Source organism: Patagioenas fasciata, chromosome Z (genome assembly GCF_037038585.1).
Source record: "Patagioenas fasciata isolate bPatFas1 chromosome Z, bPatFas1.hap1, whole genome shotgun sequence".
In the NCBI taxonomy this organism is placed as follows: domain Eukaryota; kingdom Metazoa; phylum Chordata; class Aves; order Columbiformes; family Columbidae; genus Patagioenas; species Patagioenas fasciata.
The window spans coordinates 16,255,863-16,273,060 of NC_092560.1; the positions used below are offsets into that span (position 1 = coordinate 16,255,863).

At 46.6% G+C, this 17,198-nt stretch overlaps 2 protein-coding genes across 2 annotated transcripts in view; one reads left to right on the top strand and one right to left on the bottom strand.

The window, feature by feature from the left end:
- Positions 1-5,674: 5,674 nt before the first annotated feature.
- Positions 5,675-12,645, top strand: XPA (XPA, DNA damage recognition and repair factor). The gene is made up of 6 exons (XM_065861133.2): positions 5,675-5,924; positions 6,287-6,403; positions 8,381-8,486; positions 10,046-10,211; positions 10,888-11,005; positions 12,420-12,645. Exons 1-6 carry the CDS (start codon positions 5,759-5,761, stop codon positions 12,566-12,568), a joined length of 822 nt encoding a protein of 273 aa, XP_065717205.1. The 5' UTR covers positions 5,675-5,758; the 3' UTR covers positions 12,569-12,645.
- Positions 12,646-14,528: 1,883 nt separating this feature from the next.
- The window catches only part of NCBP1 (nuclear cap binding protein subunit 1), a 31,666-nt gene continuing 28,996 nt past the window's right edge, over positions 14,529-17,198 (bottom strand). Inside the window, exon 23 of the mRNA XM_065860709.2 lies at positions 14,529-16,407. Within this exon, the coding sequence (XP_065716781.1) occupies positions 16,294-16,407 (114 nt within the window). The 3' untranslated portion in view covers positions 14,529-16,293. The remainder of the gene's footprint in view (positions 16,408-17,198) is intronic.

Consider the following 17,198-nt stretch of genomic DNA (forward strand, 5'->3'; position numbering starts at 1 on the left):
CCGCATTTGTCAGTTGTTTTTTGGCTTTATGTTCCAGCTACTCTGTACATAGGAACAAGTCAGGCTGACTTGGAAGCAATCATAAAAAACAATCTCCTTATGGTATAGCTTAAAAAAAAAAAAAAAGTATCATACACTGAATGAAATAAAGCAGAAATTATAAATACTTATATTCTCAATCTCCTCCAATGCTTCAGGAAGAATAGAATTTTACAGTTTTCTCCAGAATGCTTGGCCTTTCACCACCCATACTGTCACCATCTGCGTGACAGTTAAGAGATGTCTTCAAACTCAGTTCCAGGGTGTTTTCTCCAACTCCCACTGGTGGGGCAAGAAAAAACTCCCAGTACCTTGGTTTCAGAAAAAAACAGAGTTTCCTACTTTCTTACGATGTTTTTATTCTCTGTATTGAAGACATTAAAGGCTGCAGTTACAGAACATGTTTGACGTTTTGCCACAGTGTTCCATTCTTTATGTGCATGGAAGAGAAAGATGATTTTCCTGGTAAAATAGTAGAAGAGTTTTTATCTTTCTGGATTGCCAATCAGCAGCAAAAGTGCGTAGTCAGCTCTGTGGTGATCTCTGAAACAGCAAAAACTAGCATTTTTTCATCATGCCTTGACACCTTCCTGTTCATAGATGTGAAACCACTGTTTTCTGTTGATATTAAAAGCAAGTATATTAAAGTCCTATTCACTAAAAGTAATAAAACAGAAAAGTAATGTACAATGCTAGCAAATGAAAGAGATTTACATTGTAATTTCACATTCTGTCATCTCCTGTAATGAGAAAACAATAACAAACTTGTATTAAGATCTCCTGTCAGGGAAGAATGCCGATTTTTGTCTTTAAACATTTGCACTTCGACTCTTGCCTACCTGTTCTTTTCAGAACTGTTGCTCAAGTATTCAACATTTTACGTGTTTCCTCCATTATCTATCTATTCAACCAAGATTATATACATCAATGGGGAGATGATAAATGGAGCGTGAAGACAGGTCACATTACTATGAAAATCCCCTCCTACAGGTAGTGAGCAAATGAGAAAATCTCATAGAGAGATGACAAACTTAATTTACGCTGCATGTCCCATTCTGTCCAACAGGATGATTCACTGCGTGTCTCTGATCCATGAGCTATGGCATAGGTGAATTCAGAAAGAGAACACACAAATCCAAGCAGGTGCACTCTCCGGATTTAACAAGTTCCCTTTGTTTTTCATAAGTCACGTGCTTCTTTTTCACCAAGAAGCCAGCAATACTTTGCCATTTATTTACCTAAGGTAACATAAGAAATGGGTGTATCAAACTAAAAATTTGATGGAAGTATAATTGCAAAGGGCATGGTGGTTTTTCCCTTACATCCCTAAGGATGCAATTGAACTGTTCTCTCCCATAAAAGCATTTGAAGTCGCTGGACAAAATCCAATGCCTTAGTCATTCTAAGAGGCAGCAGCCAACAACTTGTGCATATCGGCTGGTCAGTTGCTGGCTACAGAATTTAAATGTGGCTAAAATGGATGCTACCACCAGAACCGTCCAATAGAGGGAGAGGGAGAAGGAGCGGGAGAGGTAGAGAGGGAAAAAGAGAGGGCGAAAGAGAGGGGGGAGAGCCGTAAAGACATTTCTCTCCACAGCCACTTCCTTCAAAAGACAAGCCCATAGAAAAGTAAGACTTTGTTAGATCTGCTTCTCATGGAACAAATATTTTTACTGAGGGAGGATGAAAAGATGTTTTGCCTGTAGGTATGCAACTGCAATGCAACTCTATACAAACTGCTATTAAGACTTTGCAGACACAGAGAAATAAGTATATCATAAGCCAAAATGGAAATACACAGCACAGCAGCTGCTCTGTTCATATAATAACTGCTGGTATAGACGAACATTGAATCTAGCTTGAAATACCCCATCACATGGGCTTACTTGCTATTATGTGGCTCCAGGTGTCCAGGTATCAGTTACAGCATGATTCTCTGTGAACAGGGGAAGAGGTGTATGGCCCCAGAACAACAACCCATTCAGTACAATGTCCTGCTTCCACCACAGGCCACAGGCGGACATGGAGGGAAGAGGAAAAACAAGGCAAATATACAATACCTCCTCTGCAACACTCATACATCCTCCAGCTGCTTTCAGCTCTGGGGATTTCCTGAGCCTGAATGGGTGTTCGTTCACTAACTCCGAAGACAGCCCTCTTCCAAAATACTTGCTCAATCTCCCCTGCACCCTAGAGAAACACCCTGTACCCAGTGTGCCGTTCAGGAAGGCGCTGTACACGTATATTTCATGTGGACAACTGTCCCCTCATTTGTTTAGAGTCTGGCTCCCACTACTGCAAATCTGATGATTCGTACTCAAAAAGTCAGTTGCCACCCCCCCCAGCCTCCAGGTTACTTAGGATGTGACAGGCCTCAGCATATCCTAAGTAATTTATTTGGAGTGAAAACTCCGAGATAACTCTTTTTTCCTTTCAAAAGGCACAAAGACAAATAGCCAAGCATCTTTGTTATCCTTTTCCAGTTCCACCACTTCCTTTCTGAAAAGCAGGAAACACAACGGGGCACAGAGCTCACGGTGCAAGCTCGCCACAGATTTGTGGAGTGCCATAAACATGTTCCCTGCTTTGTTCTCTGTCGCTTTCCTTAAAACGTGCCTTGCTTTTCCAAACACCATGCTGGTATTTATGCAGGCCGCACATACTCAAAGTCTCGCTCCTGAGTGGCAGCAACCGATTCAGATAGCACTATCCTTTATGCAAAGTTTGGACTAGGTTTCCGCACATACGTCATCTTGCATTTATCTCCTCTGCATTTTATCTACTTTTTTACCGCCTAATCACCCACAGTTCTTTACAGATGACCCTCACCCCTGCTAACTTAAAAAAGTTTTGTACAGTCAGCAAACATTCTCATCTTGCTGCTCACCCTTTCTGCCAAAGGAGTGATGAGTTGCCAGGCACTGCTTAGCTGCCTCCCTGCACTCAGCTATTCACTGATGCTGTTCTCCGTGGCTATGAAATAATGCGTGTCTACACTTGCCAATTAATGACAGCTACTTTTTAATGCATGGCTACCAGGAGCCAAGTAATATCAAGTATTACTTGGTGTGCAGCACCTGAAGAACCATCTAAAACACACATACCGTTACGATTAGTAACTCATGTCCACCTTTTAAACCATGTGTGTTTAATATTAAACATGAGCATTATTGCACGACCAGAGGAGTGCATATGAGACAGTTGGTAACCCTCGCTAATGAATAACTGTTAATTTTATTACCTTCTCGTGACCTTGAAAATTAGGAGCACTGTATTTGATTCATTCTGGTCAGAAGGAGAACTGGGGAGAATATTCTGCTGTGATTGCCCTGTCAGACTGACTCTGAGGAAAAAAAACCCTGGTATATGTTTCTAGAACAGCTCAACTTAATAAATCACTAGCTGCATTGCACGGATAGTTGCGGCCCACAGCCAATTTTGTGTGAGTGCTTTGCCTCTGAATTTGCTTCTGTTTGCATCTTCTGATTTTCTTTTAATCCCAGTTCCAATTTGGCTGCATAATAACCATGTCCTTCTGTCCTTAAAACCCTTAAACAGAGTCTCAATGTGACTTCACTTTAATGTGTTTTCGGTTTGTGAATGATACAGAACTACTTGTTAACTCCTTAAGCACAACTGAAAAGTTCACTCTTCCCTAAATTTCTACTCCTACAGAAAAAGGGAGAGAATAGTAACACCAGAATAAAATACGGGATTCAAATATACATGTGTTTGCTATTTCGAGTAAACAATTCAACTTCCAAGTAATCTAGTACACACTTTACTTCAAACTAGTTTTATTCTACTTACTTGTAATGTGTTTATTAATCTCTTTGTAACTCCACTGTCTGTAAATCCAAAGGAGAGTAATAAGGTCGGAGAAACGTATGCTTGTACTGCACCATTTCATAAGCCGCTTCCTGTTGGCTAGGATTACGATTTATACTTTCATCTACTACCTACCTTGTGTTACAGACCCTTCTCTTTGACTGTAAAAGGTATTTGGACATGTTCATTGTGGCATTTCTCCAACTTTATACAAACACTGAAAAGCAATCTTGCTGAAAGCAGATGGTTTAGCGAGACTTGGTTATTAAGGAAGAGGTTCCGTGATCTGTGACAAGAGAAGTATTTTAATTGACAGCAGGAACTACCTATCACTCATTCAAATATTCGAGCCACTTAAAATGTTTTCATCTGCACTTAAAAAATTATATATATATATATATATATATATATTTCGCAGAAGCAGAATGTTCTTTTCACAGCGTTTACAGCACACTCTGCTGGCTGCTGTTGAAGTTAATACCAAGCATGGACGACATGCTAAAAAGAAACGTGTTTTTTTGATACAGCAGAACAGAGTCCATGCAGGTAATTACTGTGGGTAGTTGGGGCTGGAGCAGAGAGGCGCTAGAGACACATTCCGAGGGCAGCAGGGAAGGGCTGGCAGGAAATTACTTCAGCTTTATGGAAGAGGAAGACTTTGGGGGAGGAAGACTATTTTCTGTGCCGTAAGGTCACAGCAATTCGGCATGGAGGGAGCAAACATCTGTACCAGCCTCCTCATCGCCTTTGCTTCAAGGGCAGGGCAGGCCCAGCCTAACGGCCGAGGGAGGATCACGGGCTATTCAGTTTTAAGCTGGCTTTATATGAAAGTGGCTTAGAGCCACATTTGCATGACAAAGCCATTTGCGCGTATCTCATCAATAAGGGAGGCTCCAGGCTCCATTTATCCTCCCTTCGCTCTGCCGCCTGGATAACGCGACACCATTAAAGGCAGCGAGGGGGATTTTGGCAGCGAAAGCTCTCGGTCCCCACACCAAGCACGGCTCCCGTCAACCAGGGCTGGGAACAGACACGGTGCCACTCCGGCCATGGCACTAGTAGAGACAGGGCACTCGTTGAGTATCGTTCTCAGGGAAGCAACGTGGCTGGAGATGTTCCGGCGGGCCCTCGGCGCTGGGCAGGCCCGGCCCCCGCGGGAGCAGAGCCGCGCTGTGTGCGGGAGGGGACAGGCCCGCCGCTCCCGCCCGGCGCCTCCATGTTGTTCCGTGTTGCAGACCCGCCACATGCCGGCACTCGGGAGGGGAGCGCGGGCCGGGCCGCGTGTGTCGGACAAAAGGGCGTTTGCTGGGTGACGCTGCTCAGGAATTCCTGCCGCACGGGGGGGTGGGGAGCGGGGAGCTGTTTTTTTTTCACAGGGTTGCTCAAGTCTGAGGCGGGGGTTGGTGCAGAAAGCGCTCGAAACGGCACACGCGGCCCAGCGCGGAAATCGCAGGGTCATCGGCTCCCCTCCCCCACCCCGCCCCACCGGACTGGAACCCCCGGCCCCAGCCCCGCGGCGCCCGGGCCGGGCCGGGCCGGGCCGGCCCCCCACCCCGGCCCGGCAACCCCCCCCGGGCCCGCCGGCGCCCCCCGCCCCCCTGGCCGGGCGCCACGCAGCCCGCAGCGCCCCCCCCGCCAGGACCCGGCGCCCCCTCCCCCCCCCGCCGCTTCCCGGCGCCCCCCGCGCGGCGGCGGGGCGGAGCCCGCCGTGGCGAGGCGGGGAGGCGGGGCGAGAGCTGCGCGCCTGCGCGAGGGGCCTCGCCCCTTTCGCCCCCTCCTCCGCCTCTCTCTGTGCGCAGGCGCAGTGCGGCGGCGGCTCGGCGAGGGGAAGGGCGAGTCGCCGCTGCCGGAGCGGGGGGGATTCGCGGGGCTCCGCGGCTCCGCCGCCGCCATGGCGGGCGCGGCCGCGGCCCCGGCCCCAGAAGAGGAAGATTCGGCCGCGACAAGCGATCGGCCGCCCCTCTCGGCGGCAGTGCTGGCGAAGATCGAGCGGAACCGGCAGCGGGCGCTGGCACTGCGGCAGGCGCGGCTGGCGGCCCGGCCCTACCCTGCCGCAGGTCGGATGGCGGCGGCGGACGAGCCCGGCCTCGCCGAGCGGCTCCCCGCGCCCTTTTTTGTTTATTACTTTATTTTTTTTTCGGGGGGAAGCGGGGGCGCCGCGCCGCCTTTCGGCGCGAGGCGGCGGGGAGGAGGGTGGCGGGGGGAGTGGGAGCGGAGGGGGGGGGGGGGGGGGGCGAAGGAAAGCCGCCGCCGCGGCGCGCGAGGGCCCCCCCTCCCCCCACGTGGGGGGAGGGGGGGCCTCTTAGAGCGCGCGCGCGCGCGCTCGGCGCGGCCCCCCGCCTGGGAGCGCGGGAGCGCCCCCTGCCGGCGGCCGCTCCCGCCGCGGCGCTTAACGCGGCGTCTCGTTTGTCTTCTGCAGGCGGCGTGCGGGCGCGGGCCCCCCCCAAGGTCGTGGACACGGGAGGGGGCTTCTTCCTGGAGGAGGAGGAGGAGGAGGAAGAGCCCGGCGCCGCCGAGAAAATCGTGTATCCGCCCGGTAAAAAAAACCGCGAGGCAGCCGAGGCGGAGCGCGGCGGCTGGGGCGCCGGGAGGAGGCGGCGCCGGGCGCGTGTGGCGGGCGGGGAGGGCAGGAAGGCGCGGGGGCGGCAGTGAGCCGGCTGCGGGCCGGCCCGGCAGGGCGGGTTGGGCGCCTTTTTTTTTTTCCCGGGCTTTTTTTTTTTTCCTTTATTCGCCCTTTCCCCGCCCCCCGCCCCTTTTTTTTTCTTCCTTTTTCCTCCCAACGCGGCTCTGGATGTGATCCATTTCTGGCGCGTCCGATTCTTCCAGCATTAAAGAGGCTAGCAAATACGCGGTGATTAAAAATGAGGAATTTTAAGCCGCAGAAGTGGGACACAGTCAGTGCCCTTGGGTATATCAGGTTTTTCTTTTCTCCGATGGACGTTATTTCTACTATTTATTTCGGGAATTCGAATTTTGAGATCAAAGTAAGTGTAAATTTGCGCGAGCTCGTCGGTTGTGGGAATTTTTAGATTTATACCTTTTATGCCAAGATCAGAGCGCTGCTGCAATGCTGGCTTTTATCGTCATAAAACGTGCTGACGCTAAGTTGCTGATCGTTTGGTAGAGGGTTTCGACATATTGTCTTGCGATATTCTCCCTCCAGAAAGCAAATGGAGGAGTGAGGATCCCAAAATAGCTTCACTTTCTTCTCTGGGATTGCCTTTGTCTCGCTTTGTTCTGCTCTGAATCAGCAGCAGGGCCGTTGGTGCAGTGTATCTCTTTGTTAGAAATCACTAGCAGATTTCATTAAGAGTCTAAGCAATTAGCAGCGCTAATTCTGTTGGGGGGGCTGATGTTTAATAATAAATTAAGTAGATCTGGGATGCCTTTGCACTGGGAGTATTTTTGCTGTGTAATTCTTAAAGCGATTGTTGTAATAAAATGTCTTTATGTTGGGGGGTACTGCCTTAAATGAGGAAATGTGATGTAAGAGCGTGACTATGTGAAGTACGGAGCATTCCACTGCTGCCAGCAGGACTGAATCGGCATAAAATGTCGTCTTTGCTGGGTCGAATCTGCTATAAATACAAATGCGATTAAAAATGTATGGTCCTGCATATTAAGCATTAATCTTCCATTTCAGTTACGGTTAATATTCTGCAGTTTTAGCTCGCGAAAATGTGTAAGAACGTTAATTTTTCGCTAGAACGACGACGTTATTTTAAAGGAGCACTCCTTACAGCCGCAGCCCCCTGAGCCAGTGTTCCCTGGTGGGTGCCCTACGGAACACGAAGCAGATGGCGATGGAACCCGGCGAGGACGCAGCCAGGAGCCGCGGCTGGCACTGAGATGTCTGGGCTTGGAGCAGTGCTGAGAGGGCTTGGGGAGAGGATTGTAGTGGAGCTCCATCCCCATTCCACTCCTAGCAGCTCTCTGGCCACCCACCCACGTGTGTGCCGGCAGGAAGGGACAGGACAGGAGCCGCGCCACGGGTTTGGGGACCGGCAGGGGAGCGATGGGAGCGGGGCTGAGCGGCTGTGACTCCAGCACCGCTCCCGTGTGCTGCCTGCTGTACCCACCCTCTGCCGACTGCACCCCCTGCCGCTTCCTCCCGCACGCCCTCATGCATCAGGGCGTTATTTTTGGAGGGCCAGAACAGAGGAAGCTGTAGCGGCGGGGGGATGTGAAGCATTTAATGCAGAAATGTGGGGATTTTTTTTTCCCTTTTTAAACAATGGCTAAGTTAAAACAAATGTGTCCATTTGAATGTTGAAATCCAATACTTAATACAGTGAACCTTCCAGCAAGAACAGAAATAATAGCGGCAGAGATGGGATTGCGTGATTAATGGCTTTGAATTTGTACTGTATCATTCTGGAAAACTTGAATGGAGGGGTGAAACTAGTCTGTAACAAATACTATAAGAACTTATTAGTAAAGTTGCCTATAATACGAATTCCAGATGCTTGTTTTTATCATGGTAGTTCCTTAAAAAAAAATTTCTTTCCATTAGCACCTGTACTAGAATTTGACTATCTCATCTGTGGAGACTGTGGCAAAGAATTCATGGATTCCTACCTTATGCAGCACTTTGATTGGGCAACATGTGATAATTGCAGGTATTACAAATAATCAGGAGAGGGGTGCGTTATTTTATGTAAAGATTGCTGGCAATAATTCAGTTAATTAAAATAATTCCATTTAATTAAAAAGACTATCAGCAAAGCAACATTTTTCAGTAACTTAATATGTACTGAAAAAGTGGGTGTAAGTTGGCTGGTAACCTCTGCTTTTTCCTTTATGGAAGAACAGCAGCGTTGTCTCCTGAGCTTGTCTAGGGGGACACGGTAGATATTTACACAGCGTTATGGAAACATGGTATCCTGGGGGCAGTTAGTGTGTTTGTCAGCAGGGAAATGAATGAGTGCAAACCAGAGCTACTCAAAAACCCGATGGAACACACAATACCTGCTTTTTGAAGTAGAGCATGGATCAGGGGTGTATTTGCTGTCCAGTGAATCAACCAGGGCAAAGTTAGTACTTTGGTCAGCAGGAGTGGGCTGGGGCGGGGGGGTTGACCCGGGAGGGGGTGTCCTTGGGCAGGAGGCAGCCTGCGCTCTTATCTGTAGCACAGAAAATGCGCCAAAAGCCATGAAGATAACCAGGGCAATGAGGCCAGCGCTGAGGCAGGCAGCCGCCCATGCGGGCAGGGATGAATGAATGGGTGAATGGCGGAAAAGGAAACTGCAGCCGGGTTGCTCGGAGCGCCCTGCTCGGCACGGGGAGCGGCCGGGGCAGCACGTGGTGCGGGCAGAGCGCAGCACAGACAAAGTGCTGTCTCCTGGAGGGACAATGGGTGGAAAAGGGATGTTGGGAGGGCTGGGAGCGCTAGGAGTGGTTTTTTCTTTCAGATTAATTAGCTCTTGTAGCTGAGCATTAGAGATTCCTCAGTGCATTAGCTTTTACTGTGAACTTTGAATTCTAGCAAAGCTAAATTTACAGCAGTACTTCCGTGATGACCTAGCACTTAATGTTTGGCACGTTGTTCCAGCTCAAGCAATTAAAGTTATACTTCAGTCAGGATTGCGTAAATGTACTTTTTTCATTAACTCATTAATGCTGCTGTGCTTACACGGTTTTTCATCATCTGTCTGGTAAAAGTTATTATCTTTTAAGGTACCTCTGCCTACTGTCTTGCATTTAGAAACAAGTCTGTCTGTGTTCCTAATCTGTTTCTGGAATCTAGAAGCATATGGAGTGTGTATATTCTCAGGTGATCTGACCTGTCTCATGTTACACATTCTTTCTCTCTTGACCATGTGTCAGGCCTGTGCTTTTGTCCTCTTGAATTGCATCTGGGTTAGGCGAATACCTAAAATTATTCATACGCCTTTTACGTTTTATTTACTCCCTCTTATAAGAAAATAGAATAAAAACTCTTCTAGAAAAACAGGCTTCTCAGCCTACGTTTGCTCAAATGGGAGAAATTTTTAAATTCGTCTCAGTAAACCTCTCCCGGAGTATAGCTAGATTCTTGGAATCTAGAGTTATTTGCATACATAAAAACTGAGAGGACTAGGGCTGCCTGTATTTCAGGAATGTTAGCATGGTGGGGACTTAGATGTTAATAACGTGGTTTTAAGGTGTAGCTTTCTCATCATTATTTTACATCTTCCAGAGATGCTGAAGAAAAACATAAGCTTATAACAAGGACAGAAGCAAAAGAAGAGTATCTTCTTAAAGACTGTGACTTAGACAAGAGGGAGCCAGTGCTCAGATTCATTGTGAAGAAAAACCCTCATAATTCACGATGGGGTGACATGAAACTTTATTTAAAGCTACAGGTACAGAAACTGTTACCGTTACCGTATTTCAGAGTTGTACCTTTGTACAACTTCTGTAGCCAAAATGGTGTCACTGTGGTTCTGATTTCTCAATGATTTTTATCAAAGCTAAGTATATTAGGCATAGTTTGTGTAAATTTTCTCTACAGTTAGAATAAGGAACAATGGTTCAAATTAATGAAAGTGTCAGTGTGTGAGACCATTTTAAAGGTATTAATGGAGTACAGCATTGGTGGTTAGCACGGTTACAGGTCATGAAGTGCATGGCCTTTGAGGGCTGCTCTGAAATGTGTGGGGCAGCTGCTGCCTGTGGCCCCTTATACCTGCAGCCTCGTGTTGCAGCTCTGCCCTCAGAGGCAGCAGGAAAGGCGAGTAGGTCTTCAGGGCTCTTGTCATTTCCTGCTCGCCACTTTTATAGGAATGCTGCTGCTTTAGTGGGTATGCACAAAACTAGAGCTGCATTTGACTTTCCTGAGCAAGCTAAGTCTAGCTGATATTAAAATTAGTGTGGAAGGAATGCTGTGTTTGTGGGCCCAGAGTGAAGAGACAGGTGGGAGGCAGGGGCAAGATTTGGTTGGCTGGTGTATGTGTAGGGAAAAAATAAAGTTTGTGAGTTAGAATAGTTTACTTTTATCGTTTCAGGGGAAAAAGAAACACATTTATGTCCGTCCCGTAGGTAATCAAGCGTTCTCTTGAAGTCTGGGGTAGTGAAGAAGCATTGCAAGAAGCAAGGGAACTCCGCCGTGACAACAGAGAGAAGATGAAACAGAAGAAGTTTAATAAGAAAGTTAAAGGTAAAGGGTTAAACTTACTGCTGCACTACCTGAAGTGAAGTACTGTTCTGTTTAATTTGTGTCTGCATCTGATTAAAGTATTTAGAAAATCTTCAGTGTGACAAAATGGAGGCTTTCAGGAGCTGTGTGGGTAAGCCCAGAGCAGCCTGGTGTGACCTCATAGCTGACTATTTTAGGCAGAGGGTTGGGCCAGAGATTGTCCCTTCCAACCTGAATTACCTTGTTGTCCTATGGATATGATGTTAGTCATAGAAACCAATTACGATGGTTTTATATTTTTTTAATGACCCAGAATGTGCCATGGATTGTTCCTGTTACTTTTCCGGTCTTGTGTAGAACAGATTTTTGTGGCAGTGGGTTATAATTCTGTCATACGTATGCCTTCAGGTGGCGTAACGGTAGATAAAGGTACAAAATGCCTTTTCCCACTGTTGACAGTATTCCCAGCTGCTGTTTTTACTGCTCACTATGCTTGTTTTTTCCTGGTGGTTTAGGAGAGTATTCAATGGGTAGAACTTTTGAAAAATACTTTTGGCGCAGACATGCTAGTAATTTTTAAAAGGGCCGCGTGTTCGTTCCTTCGCACGAGCTGTGGGTCACCATGCTGCGTGTGCTGCCCGTAGCGCCCGTGCTTCGCTCTGCGTCGGCGTTCAGAGGGGCAGAAAGCTCACGCGTGCTGTGCTGAAACGTGAGGCCAAGCAAAAAGCCCTATCTTGACCACCGATGATGTGCGCACAGAAGGGCTGGCAGCAGGCTGCGGCCAAGATGCCAAAGTTCAGTGCAACTACGGGCCGTAACATGGCAAAGTTTGCAGCCTGAACGGCTTGGCTGGAAACGTGACCAGGTTTTGCTGCTCAGTATGCTCGCCACCCTCTTGCAACATCCGGATAATAACTGGGGCTGAGCTGCCAGCCTGTGTTCTCAGAACCCGCCGTCTTCGCTGCGGCTGCCGCAGAGGCAGCTCACGCTGTTGGGCATAAAGCTCAGAGAATGCCAAGTCAGTCGGGAGGCTTGCTGTGACCTGAATGAAAAGTACGCTTTCTTGGTCGTGTAAAACAATGAGGGGTTTTATAAAAACTTTTTCTCTGCATTCCCCCTAGCCCCTTTGGATACCTTTGAATGGATTCTTGCAAAAAGGCAGTGGGCAACATGTACTTAGTCTAGATGGAGAATCTTCTCCTGTGAGATCTCATGTTAGTGTAGTTCTTATCCTTTAAAATATGCAAACAAGGGGAAGATTGCAAGGCAAGTCAAAGCTTGTTCTTGCAATACCAGATTCTCACCCCAAATTTATGTTAAACTGGCAACAGGCAGATAGTTATCTGTAGTCCTCAGAAAAGTGGTTAGCTTGAGTTTTATTAACCTTTATTTAATATTTGTTAAAATCTTAACATTTTCTTCTGTTCCTCATCAGAACTCCGCCATGCCGTGAGGAGTAGTTTGTGGAAGAGAGAAACTCGTATCCACGAACATGAGTATGGACCAGAAGAAAATATTGATGAAGATACATATAAAAAGACATGTACTGTATGTGGCCATGAATTAACTTATGAGAAGATGTAGTGGTTTTTTTTTAATTTCTTTATCATCTTTTTAATGGTATTTTGTATTGAAGTCAAATAAATGCTGATCATGAACAAGCTGTTGCCAAATTTTGTGAAGAATGATGTTCCTTGGTTGTAAGAGGCTCTCTACAGAACAATTAAGCTTCGGCTTTTAAGCTAGATTTTAGGGTAGAATAAATATTTGACATTCAGTCATTTGGTACTTCATAGCCCAAAAGTAAGTTGGTATCATTCTGCTTAATATGCTGCTGAAATTAAGGTGAACTTCCCATTATTTGCTCCTGTTAGAGGAAGACGGCTCCATATTCTGTGTTAACAGTTGTCTGGTTTCCAGTTCCTGTTGCCAGGGGGGGCAGAGGGCAGCTGGCTGACAGAGCACCTCTTTGGTTGGAAACCCTTGTGCGAGTCAGGTTCTCCTGCTTCCATTTAGAGATTCTATTGAAGAGCTCTCTCTCAAAATGAAAGCGGTGTGCTGCTGCGGAGGCTGTGACACATCTCTGCTGTGTTCATAGAGCAGTCCTGAAGTGTTCCCTCTACTGCTGTTTCCCCCAAGTTTTTGAGCAGAGACCAAGGCGATTCTTATAATTTTACCTTTTTCATTTACAATTTTCTGACAAATACCTGTTCGGGGCGGCGGTGGGGAGGGCAGGGAGAAGCAACAAGTGCACCCAAATGATGTTTCAGTAGAGAGTGGATTTACTTTCAAATTCGCAGCTGTCATGTGACACTCGTGGAAGTGGCTGAAATGAAGCAATGTGCTCTAGGCAGCAGCTCTGCATTTGTTCACCATTGTAGGTACAGCAGATCTGGAAGAAGCCTCTGGAGCTTTCTTAGTGGCTCCTGAGCCAGCCTGGCTGCACAGAACTGGAATTACAGGAGAGAAGGTGTGTGGGAGGGTGGATGATGATACCACTAATAGGTCTTCACCTCTCCCACACCCTCCCATGGTCTGCAGCCCGCTGGGACCTGCCTTCCCACCCAGTGCAGAGGACTCAGGGCCCTGCAAGGCCCAAGGAAGTGGCACATTTAGGACGCTCTGGCAGAGCTTTTGAAGATTGTCCTCCAGGTCGTGGTTGCTTGACCCAGCGTTGCCCTGGGGCCCAGAAGCCCTTGCCGGGAAGCTGGGTGGTGCATGCCGGCTGCTGAATCACCCATGGGCAGGCTGCAGCAGTCACCCTACAACCACCGCCCAGCACACCCCACCTCCTGCAGCACCACCCAGGAGACCAGAGCTGGCGAGGGAGGGGAAGCAGGTTGCACCAGCACCGTCCTGTGCCCAGCAGCATGCACGCTCACCTGGCGTGTTCAACCAGCCCGCAGCACAATGGGGGAAGACTCGTGTTAGCCAGGGCACCGGCAACAGTGCCCGGAAATGAAACTGCTCCAAACCCAACAGCATTTAGCAGCAGCATAACCCTGCCCCCCAGCAAATATGTAGGACAAACACTCCCAGTAGCAACCTGCTTCACCTTCATTTATTTTTGTCTTTAATTGTGCATTTTTTCCAACCACACCACATTTCTACGGCATCTTAACACTATCCGCCATCTCATGCTTCAGCAGTTCCAAGTTTCTCTAGTTAGATGCTGGTATCACTACGCGTCTTGTTCTCTTTCCTACAGATCCAACCAGTTTCCCCACCATACCAGATGTGCACCACTGGACCTGGGAAGGTGTCCAGACTCAAGAAACTTAATCAAAGCCCATGCTCACCCTGGAACTCAAATAAATTTTGAAAGACGTTGCTATTTGGTTTTAAATCATAGGATTATGCTCAGGCATTTTCAGCTTGATCCCCAGCACTCGTATTTGTCAAGGCTCAGAAGAAGTTACAGGTTTGCAAGTTTTAACTGCATTATCAGTTTTACAGAAGTCACATTTAAAGTCAGATTCCCAACATTAGTTAATGTCAGAACCCTGATATTGATCCAAGCCAGTGAAAAACTATTAAACCCCAATTAAAACCTCTACAGTATTAAATGTTTATTTAAAAAAACACAACTATTTGATTACTCAAGAACATCAAAAGAGAAAGATTTGAAGCATAAATCTGTGCTGACTGACAAAACCCTTGCGTTAAGCAAATTTACAACAATTAACAGTATACCCTGAAAGAATGGAGGGATCAGTCAAATCAGAAAGGGTAAGCAGAGAAAGCAGAATTAACAGATCTAAGTCTATAAGGATATATTGGATTGCTATAGGCCACACACAAACTTAGGTCAACACTCAAAGTAGAAAGTTCCATTTTTTACCCTCCTTGTTTGATCAAGAGGTCAATTGGTCAACATACAGATGAAATGCATTACTAGGCATAATACTTGAAAAAATAACTTGTACAGGAACAAAATTACCCAAAGCTCATCACTTTCTAAGCTTAAACTGAATAGCACTGGGCATGAAATTCTTTAAACATTCATCTGCAAAATGAGAAGACCATAAACAGCTTGGCAACACACTGCTCACTGTCTCTGCCATTCATTACTGCTCACTGTAACACAGACCATTCTGCTTTGGCGTTTATGTATGTAATGTTACTTGCATAACTCAAAACTAAGGCTACTCTATTTTCAGGTTGTGTTTTCCCAGTCTGTCTCCTGTGAGTTATCACTTAATTTAGCATTAAAATGGCTTCTGAAGACATGGGAGCGACACGCCGTTGTCACATTTTAAAGAGGAGGGTAGCAGATACAGCCACTGCAAAGCCAGATGAGGTGAGGGCACTTGGTTCATCCACCGCCACTACCAGAAGGATTCCTGCCATTGCTGCAGGCCCAGCCCAGCACAAGCATGGCAGCACAGCTTTAACAGTTTCAGGCTCAAATAAAGGAACGACCTGAACCCAGCCCTGGCCTTTCCCCTGGCATCTGGGGCTGGAGTGCCCAGCACACAGGTAAGCTTTGCAGCAGGGAAGCTGAAAGTTTGCTCCTCTCCAGCTCTTGTGTCCTGTCTCTGTTTAGCAGTGCAGGCTGCTGCCAGCAGTTGTTGAAGACCACGCTGCAGAAAGGATTGCGTTTTTCACCAGTTGTCTGCGAAGTTCCTCTACCGATTGTTTATAGCTACTGGAATAAGACACTAGACAATACATTTAAAAAACATATTTCAACTGTATTACATCCATATTCTTTCAAACTGTGAAAATTTAGCTGGCTTGATAACAAAAAAAATTTCATATGCTCTATACTACTTCGAAAGCTTAACTCAGGTGTTTGACATGCCCAAAGTTAAGACACTTTTCCTATGCCATACTAGAGAAATTACAATGCTGCTCACTGAGAAGGTGCATCCCCTTTCACTCACAAAACATCATGAACGGTTTCTCACTTCTGCAGTTCCTTTGATTTAAAGGTCAGGCAGAGGTACCAAATTATATCATTTGTTTTGTTGTTGTTGTTTTTGCTGTTGTTGCTTTTTTTCCATTATTTTTATTTTTATATAAACAACAGGGGAGAAACCAAAATAAAGTCAAGAGTCAAACCAAATTCAAAGACAATGAGAAGAAATCATACATTATGTCTATCCCCTATCAGTTATATCTTGTAAAGCTTATGCTTACAGAGTTTGCCCTTGGTTAAAGTACTGTATTGTTTTGTATAGGAACGCATGAAAGCCAGTTTTAGTTAAAAACTTCTTCCATTCCCATGTCAAGTTTTCCTGTTAAAACAAAACAAAAACCAAACAACATTAAAGTCCTGCAGGCAAGACTCTGTCCGTGAATAATCCTCAGGCCTGCAGAGCACAGAACTGCTGAAACACAGCTAGTATGTGGTGGTCCAGTTCAGCTGTAAACAGGAGGTTCTCTAGGGTCACCATGTACTGCTGGATTATCTGGTGATGCTGGCAGATAAAAAAACAAAAATAAAACACAAAACTTTGTTGTTTTCTTTTATCTTTATGTAAGAACAGGCAGAGAAGTCAAGACATGAGAATCACAGGTGAACTGTTTTCATCAAAACTGTTAAGCACATCTGATTTCCACAACAAAGCAGCCAGTGATAAGAAAAGCACAATGCAGAGCCACTGCCGACTGCAAGGAGAAAACAGGTGCTGAAATCCTGTCTTGAAAAGCACTGTGCTCCCTGCAGCCCTTCGCTCCTGGACCCTGAACTGTGTGCAGGGTACCACACAACTGCAGAGATATCCTCAGAGAATTGTATTTGCTTTCCTCTGAAGTCCCACCTACTAGCAGGGCAGGGTTCAGCCCAGGGGAGGATTACACCACCACTCCCATTCTTCAACATATCTTCCGCTTGCACAGGCATAATTTTCTATTACTACCACTTTCATCCAGCCACCTGTGCTTCTTATCTGATTTAATACAGAGCCAAGAATTCAAAATTATTTTTAATAAATATTTGCGCATCTTATTAAAAGGAGTTCTGCAATATTTTAATCCACTTATTTAAATATGACATCTATTTCAGTACTCTGATTCGCTCACAACTTTGCCCTTACTATAAACACACATTTAGGTTGAGCTCAGTGAAACTCATAATCACATCTCAGTATCTTTCCAGTATGAGCACAGTGTGGGGATTAACCAAGGACCAGCCACTCCACCAGTCAGGGGCTGAGACGTGGCCAGAACCCAAGAGGTGCGGGCTGGCCCCACAGCTGCCTCCAGAGAA